This window comes from Triticum aestivum, chromosome 4A (assembly GCF_018294505.1).
Source record: "Triticum aestivum cultivar Chinese Spring chromosome 4A, IWGSC CS RefSeq v2.1, whole genome shotgun sequence".
Classification (NCBI taxonomy): Eukaryota; Viridiplantae; Streptophyta; class Magnoliopsida; order Poales; family Poaceae; genus Triticum; species Triticum aestivum.
Window position 1 is genome coordinate 545461352 of NC_057803.1, and position 8304 is coordinate 545469655.

The 8304-nt window shown below is 47.7% G+C and overlaps 1 protein-coding gene across 1 annotated transcript; it reads right to left on the reverse strand.

The window, feature by feature from the left end:
* Nucleotides 1-678: 678 nt before the first annotated feature.
* On the reverse strand, nt 679-1832 carry LOC123086856 (uncharacterized). The gene is made up of 2 exons (XM_044508673.1): nt 1399-1832; nt 679-1300 (listed from the first exon to the last, which is right to left on the reverse strand). The coding sequence occupies exons 1-2, from the start codon at nt 1540-1542 to the stop codon at nt 809-811; spliced, it is 636 nt and encodes a 211-aa protein (XP_044364608.1). The 5' UTR covers nt 1543-1832; the 3' UTR covers nt 679-808.
* Nucleotides 1833-8304: the final 6472 nt, after the last annotated feature.

The following is an 8304-nucleotide window of genomic DNA, read 5'->3' on the forward strand; positions in this document are numbered from 1 at the left end:
AAGTATAACTGAAACTGACTGTTTTTTGAAGATAAGATGCCGAGGTCTTACGGAAATTGGAAAAGCTTCATGTAATAAGTCTGCTACTCCCTCCGTTCCTAAATATTTGTCTTTCTAGAGATTTCAGCAAGTGACTACGTACGAAGCAAAATGAGTGAATCTACACTCAAAAATATGTCTATATACATCCGCATGTGGTAGTTCATTTGAAATCTCTAAAAAGACAAATATTTAGAAACGGAGGGAGTAGATGTGGATGGAATGTTGATTCTTTTGTAAACAAATGAGGGCAGTAGATTCTGCATATTATTGAATTTCTTCCCTTCAGCAGCACAACACATTCTTGAAGTGTTTTTATCGGGGCTACCATGGTGCACCCTTTTACCATTTCGTTGCGTCTAGTTGCCTTGCTATTTTCACCCTCGTTGGACCATATTTGCTTAGAAGTTAGAACCGCGGATTAGTTCACACTGTTGTTTCCCGTTACTTTTTCAGCAGTTACTTTGCACGCATTGCTTTGTTTCTGCTCTGGAAGTTTGGTGAAAAGATGAATCATGAGTGTGAAAAGGGGAGAGTGACAATAGAACCAGAACCTGAGGGGGTTCACTTCTTCTAGCCGGCAGATATTTATGGCATATCTCCTTATCCCTGGTCGTTTTTCCGTTGACGCATATCATATGCCACAAATGATGAACATGCCAGATTCAGTCAGATTCAAGCTAGTAAAAAACACTTGTGATCGATCTATTTTACCAGCAACCACTCGGTGAAACTAGTATACAGCACAGTGGTCTCCTCAAATAATCGATCAAGCCATCCTAAGGCTGAGACAGCGCACCAGCCATTGCGGCTGCTTCGACACCGTCACCCCTCCCCGGAGATCACACGGCGTCGCCCTCTGGTGGCGGTGCTGCACCGGGCGGAGCGCCTCGTCGGAGTCGGTCGACGAAGACGGCGTCTGTGGGCTTCTTCTGCCGGAGCAGTCCGTCGCGCTCTCCCGCCTCCTCCTCTGGCTCCTTCTGCTCCCGCCGTGGACGCCGCCGCCGCCGACGGCCAGCGTCAGCTCCAGCTCGTCCTCGCTTTCCGTGGACGGCGGCGTCGCTAGGCGGCCTGTGCCGGCGCTGACGACGGTGTGCTCGTCCTCGTTGTCGTCGACAGGGAGCTGCAGGCTCAGCTCCGGCCGGCGGGGGTGCTGCCTGCGCCTCTGCACCTGACGGCAGGGTAGCACTGACGACGGGCGCCCGCTCTGGTCGCCCATGAGCTGCTTCTGGACTCGGTACAGCCGGTGCAGATCATGCACCTTTCGAGCCGATCATGGCAGGGATTTTGTTTGTCAGCTCGGGAACAAATCCAAGAATACGCAATTGAAATAGAGATGGATGTGTTTGGTCTGGCTACCTGCTGCCTGAAGGTCTGCTCGTGCTTGAGCATGGCCATCTTCATGACCTCCATGTCGCACTGCCGCACGAGCTCCTCCATCTGCGTCATATGCTTCTCTTCTTGGTCTCCTCGTCTTGTCCTTGAGGGATTATAAGCTTGCATGAGACAAATGAAAGGAGAGGAGAGACGGCAAAGGTGTGTTGTGGACTTCTGGTAGGCACTACTAGAGGAACTTGGGTAGGGGGTGGCCGGGGTTTATAAAAGAAGATTGGCACGAGAGAGTGCAAAGCAACGGCATGGATTGGAATGGAAACGCTGGCCTGGCCGCAATGATGCCACAAGAGAATATTGGGCCTTTCCGCATGGCATGGTATGCCAAACAAACTAGGCCGGCAGCGGCGATGGGGTTTGGGTACATGCTCTGCACGAGATGCCCCTCCCGCAGCAGACAGCTTTGGCAGGACTAGTCTTTTAAACCCGTGTCTAGAGGCTTTTGAGCATTTCTCTGCGCGGCGTGGGCGATGCGTGCGACTGACAGTAGTGTTAAATTGGTCAATTAAAACTACTAGCAGGACACGCTAGCTGTTGTAAATACGTACTCTCCTTCTTGGCAAGGCTGACAAGGGTTACAAAATGGTCGTATGCTTTGGCTGCTTTTATCATTGCCTGGCCCCTACCATAAGTGTCAGCACGCCTTCAGAATACAGATAAAGTGTAGGTATGCATCCACTGGAACCGGTAAAGAGACTTGAGAATACAGATACGTGTAAGAAGTGCATGCATTTTGAAGTACCTTGTCACTGAAAACAAGCAAAGGACACACATCGGGGTAGGAGGAGTACGTGTGGATTGACACTCATTGGGCGACACCGACACATACACGCACGCACGGTGTACGAAAGCTATATACATGGATCCATCGATGTTTGATGCGTCGCGTACATGCATGCATGTATAGATGTGGTGGTGTGCTGACAAAGCAATCCACTCTTTTTGTTAGGAAAACCAAGCAGCAAAAGTGAGAGAAAACAAACAAACAAACAAACAAACTGGAAAGGCCGGGATGCCGATGCGTGCTAATCATCGCTTCGAGAGCAAGCAAGCAAGCAATCATCTGTGTGTACTCTACCATCGTGTAGCTTAGTTTAAGAATAATCATATTCTTATTTGCCCCACCGTGCCCCCACCGACCAAGGATTAACTAGCACTAATCGTATGCGCTTTGAGTCTTTGATCGATTCGATCATCGAACTGTGCAGTTCTGAGTGACCATCGTCTCCCATTGCTCGTAACACAACGAGGCGTTGTGCGAAATTTCCATCTCCATGGTGCGACATTGATTGAAGAAGAGAGGAAGATAGGAGGACCATGCTCGGAGCTAGGACCGGGGCATGCAGAAAGGTGAAGTGGAAAGGAAGGAAGGATGAGTTGGAACAAGTTCGGATGGGAATGGATAAGACCGGTCGTACCGTATGCATGGGCGGCTACTCCACGGGGCGAGACAACGGCGCACGCGCTGCCGGCAGTGAGAGGCGCATCCGTACTCAGTGGCGGCCCACCATGGACGCATAGAATCAACACCATTGCCCGACATGAGCTGACCAGACCCGGCGCCTCCCTTGTTTATTGGCTTTCTCCGCGGGAAGAACTGCCGCAAAAGCTGAGTTGCCCTCCCGTACCACGTTATGTTTTTTTGGCGAGGGTACCGCTTTATACTGTCCTCCCTCCATTTCATAATATAGTGCTTTCTTTATTCCCGTGCTTTAAATTTGTCCATAAATTTAACTATCAAGACCGTGCAGCGGGAGCAAAAGTTATATCAGTGAATTCGTATTCGAAAGAAGTTTTTAATTATGTAATTTTTTCTCCCGCCGCAGTCAGTCTCGTTCGTCAAGTTTATGGTCAAAATTTGACCTCGGAAAACCCAGGCGCACTATATTTTGGAATGAAGGGAGTAGTCTTTTTTTTACAAGTTAGCGGAAGAGCTGCTAAAAATCCCATTGCAGAAAAAGAAGCGATGGCTTGCTCGATTTATTTGGGGGAAACAGGGCGAAAATCTGTACGACAGGCACACCACACCTAACTTGTAGCGACCCGACTCGGTAAGAGTCGAAGTCTCTGTGCTTACCGTGCTAGTCCCTGGATCGACTTGCTAGCACACACAGTACGCGATGAAATAACAGAAATAACACACATATCTTTATTACATCGATAGTCCAAGAGCAATACATTCATTACAAAATAGGGCATAGAGCCAATAAGCAAATACTGCGGAAGCAAAGAAGTAAATGAGTCCAACTCCACGAGCAAGGTTGAGTGTAGAACATCGACCTATCGCACCTTAATCCTCGTCGGATATATCTGCAACGTGATAAGTTGCAGCCAAGTGGGTCAGTACATTGAATGTACTGGCAAGTCACATCATAGTGTAATGAACCTGCTTTTACATGCAGTTTGGCTGGTGGAAAGCTCTAAGTTTAGTTTTTGCATAAAGCTAGTTTTTCTCTATTAGAAAAGATTGTTATTCTATTACTACACATTTGCATAGGATGAGTTGGCAAATCCAACTCCATCCGTCCCCAAGTTTCATTTAAAACCCAACTGTTTAATTAAAGGTGAGGAGATCTCCCGGCATTTCCACTACTAGATGCTCAAGTGGTCCGTAACCGGGGACACGGCTAATCGATTAGGTTGAAAACTCTGCAAAGATTATGCACTTTTCCCCACAAGACTCGACCACCTCCATGATCGGAAGATCGAGACATAGTCTTTCGAAAATGTTTCCCCTTAATCCACGGATAGGCCGGTACACCTACATCATTCTACATCTGCTAGCCCATCCCGGAAGAGGTCACACTAACTACTCAACTAAGCCAGAGCCCATATTGGCCTGTGGCTGCACACGTAAGCTTCTAGACATGGGAATACGATTGATCTCTTTGAGCCTGAGCGGACGGTCCACTAGTGGTGCACCACCATGGATTTCCCATGCGTGCCCCACTGTACTTCGCCACCATTCCCACAAATTTCCGCCCAGATAGTTCATTATTTAACTTAGGTCTTATTTACTACATTGTCACTCAAACTTTACAATGATCACTCCCCAATCCACGTCTACTTAGCATAGCAACATAAAGTAAAACGATGGTGACAAAGTTATATGGTTCAGACCTACCTCAATGAACTACTGGGTGAAAAGCAAAGTCATGTGGCACCAGTTTCCTACCATGCAGTCCTACCGCAAAGAACTAAGTGCATAATAAAAACATAGGTAATGAAACATGATCAAGATGCAACTTGCCTTGGTACTGCTGGTTGAATTCTAAAGACTGATAATATTCTGCTTCGCACTCCGGGCAATCTATCGCAAAGAAGATAAACAAACATAAGCAACATTCCAGAGACCAAAAGAACATGCATAGCAAAAAGTCTCGGAAAAACCAAATGAACATACAACACACTAAGCTACTACAGAAATACTCTAAGTGCAAAACAACATAGGCCTATGGTTCAAGAGTGATGTGAAATATAGTGCATACTATGCATACTAGTAAAAATATTAAAGGGCAGAATCTAGTGTGTGAAAAATTATTGTGACAAAGGTCCAGGTGATAGGGCTTTGCTACGGTGACAGCATGCAAAAGGAATCAACTTAATCGGAGCTACAGTTTGGGAGATATGGCTATTTAAAGTTCGATTTTGAATCTGAATAAATTCAAATTCTTTGAATCTGACAAAAGTTTGCAAAAACTATGCTACTGGATAGATCTAAACAATATGAAGAATTTGTTGCTGGTTTCATCGAGTTTGGATCTACGGTTAAAAAGTTATGGCTAATCTAAGATCAGGGACTAATCTGCTATTTACAGGGACTAAATGGTGAAGAAAAACTACCACAAACATGTCCCTGGCCACGTGGCGGCTCCTGGCTGGCCGAGCAGCGTCCGCCGCGGAGACTATACGGCGAACGGCCGCCAAATAAGAAAAAAAACAACGACCGTGGCTAAATAAAGAAAACCGACGCTTGGTTTAAATAAACCGCACGGTCTAAGGGAACCGCGGTTAACCACGTACCCTTTCATGAAATAATAAAAAAACCGGACCTAATCTAATCTGGGCCGTGGATCTTCGATCTACGAACGAGGGGAGGTGCAGCGGCTTACAGCTGCTGGCGACGTCGGCGACGAGCAGAGGACGGCGACACGACGTAGGTGACGGAGGGGGCAGCGGCTGTGGTGGTCCTCGTCGACGGGGAAGAAGACGGGGAGGTGCGGCGCGTCGAGGGCATCCGGATGGTGGCGTCGGGGTGCGTCGGCGGCGTCCGAACGGGGCAGGGCGAAGACGGCGGCCTTCGGTGCTCCGGCGGCTCCGGCGTCGACGGTGCGGCGTCCCCGACGGGACCTAGGGGCAAAAATAGTGTCAAAAGGATGCGCCTCGGTGGGCTAAGAAGTTTTACAGAAAAGGAAGGGTCGGAGAGGACTACAGGCGACGAACTGCTCCGGCGAGATGCGAACGGGCAGCACGGCGGCTGTGAGCGGCGTGGGGAGAAGCAGGACGGCGAGGTCGACAGAGGGGAGCTCGGGGCATTTATAGGCGAGGGGAGGGCGTGCGGGTGCCGCGGATATGCATTATCCGCGAGGGCCTCGCCCGGCGGTTGCGGGAGCGCGGCGGCGAGCTCACCCGAGCGGGGAAAGCGGGAGGTTGGGGGAGATGAGGTGGAGCGGGGCCCACCAGTCAGTGGCGGTGGCGTTAGCGAGCGAGGGGGGCTGCGGGCGGTCGACCGGTGCGGGGAAATTCGGGTGCGCGGGCGGCCTTGGGACGAAATGGCCAGCTGGGCCGGTCGGGCGCTCCTGGGCCGAACCTGGTTTCTGGTCCAGGCTGCGTGCGTGTTTTTTTAACTGGAGATTAAGTGCTCACAACTAATTCAAAAGAATTTCTAAAAACACCAAATAAATTTCTAAAATAACTACATAATATTTAGAGCATAATGAACATTAACTTAAGCACAGAACAATTTGAAAATAATTTCCCTAATGCAACTAATGCACTTTTCGCAAATAAAATAAATACCAAACAACTCCAAAACTTAAAGTAATATTCAAAATAAAATTTCCCACTCTTTTTATATTTTGAGTAAGTCATCTTATCCCCTCTCATTTGTTTTTCTCGGGTGGGAAAACTATTATTTGAATATTTCAAAAACTCCAAAATGCAAAGAAATATGATATGCATTGAATGATTCTATTAACATCCAAATTAATAAAAATTGGGATGTTACAAACCTACCCCCCTTAAGATGAATCTCGTCCTCGAGATTCGGGTTGGCCAGCAAAAAGGTGCGGATGGTCCTGCCTAAGATCTTCCTCTCGTTCCCAAGTGGCTTCCTCCTCGGTATGGTGACTCCACTGAACTTTGCAGAACTTGATGATCTTGGTACGAGTGATTCTCTCTGCAGTCTCAAGAATCTTAATAGGCTTCTCCTCATAAGTCAGATCATTCTCCAACTGAATTGCCTCGAGTGGCACTGTATCTCTCAAAGGAATGTCCGCCATCTCTGCATGACACTTCTTCAGCTGGGAAACATGAAACACATCATGAACTCCCGACAAAGCCTCTGGTAATTCCAACTGGTATGCAACCTCTCCTCTACGTTCCAGAACTTTGTATGGTCCCACAAATCGTGGTGCTAACTTCCCTTTGACTCCAAATCTTTTAATACCTCAAAGTGGAGACACTCGAAGATATGCTCTATCTCCCACTTCATAGATCACTTCCTTGCGTTTAGCATCGGCATAACTTTTCTGCCTTGACTGGGCTATCTTAAGTCTGTCACGAATCAATTTGACCTTCTCCTCAGAATCCCTGATCAAGTCAGGTCCAAACAACTTGCGATCTCCAACTCCATCCCACATCAAAGGTGTCCTGCATTTCCTTCCATACAATGCCTCGAAAGGGGCCATCTGCAAACTGGCTTGGTAGCTGTTGTTGTATGAGAACTCTGCGTAGGGTAAGTTATCATCCCAACTAGACCCATAGTCTAGCGCACACGCTCTCAACATGTCCTCTAGAATCTGATTGACTCTCTCTGTCTGCCCATCAGTCTGTGGGTGGAAGGCTGTACTGAACTCTAGCCTGGTACCCAAAGTTTCGTGTAACTGTTTCCAAAACTTGGAGGTAAACTGTGTTCCTCTATCCGATACGATGCTCCTTGGAACTCCATGCAGACATACGATCCTGGTCATATATATCTTTGCCAGCTTAGCACTTGTATAGGTGGTCTTCACTGGAATGAAGTGAGCAACCTTGGTCAAACGATCCACTATCACCCAAATGGAATCATAACCTGAACGGGTCCTGGGTAACCCCGTGATAAAGTCCATACCAAGTTTATCCCATTTCCAATCAGGTATCGGCAACGGCTGAAGTAATCCTGCTGGTTTCTGATGTTCTGCCTTTACTCTCTGACATACATCACATATTGCCACATACTCGGCAATTTCTCGCTTCATACCGGCCCACCAAAAACTTTCCTTCAAGTCCAAATACATCTTGGTATTGCCTGGGTGTATCGAATATGGTGAGTCGTGAGCCTCCTGAAGAATCAACTTCCTGATCTCCGGGTCATTGGGTACACAAATCCGTTGCTCAAACCATATGGTTCCATGTTCATCCTCACGGAATCCTTCTGCTTTCCCTTTGCTCATCATTTCTTTGATCTCAGCAATACCTTGGTCCAACTTCTGGGCTTCTCTGATTCTTACCAACAAGGTGGAATGCACCTCGAGTGCGGCAACATAACCTCTTGGAACTATTTCCAATTGAAGGTCTCTAAGCTCATCACATAACTCCTGAGGTAAACCTCCTGCTGTAAGGGTATTAACATAACTCTTACGGCTCAAAGCATCTGCCACAACGTTGGCTTTT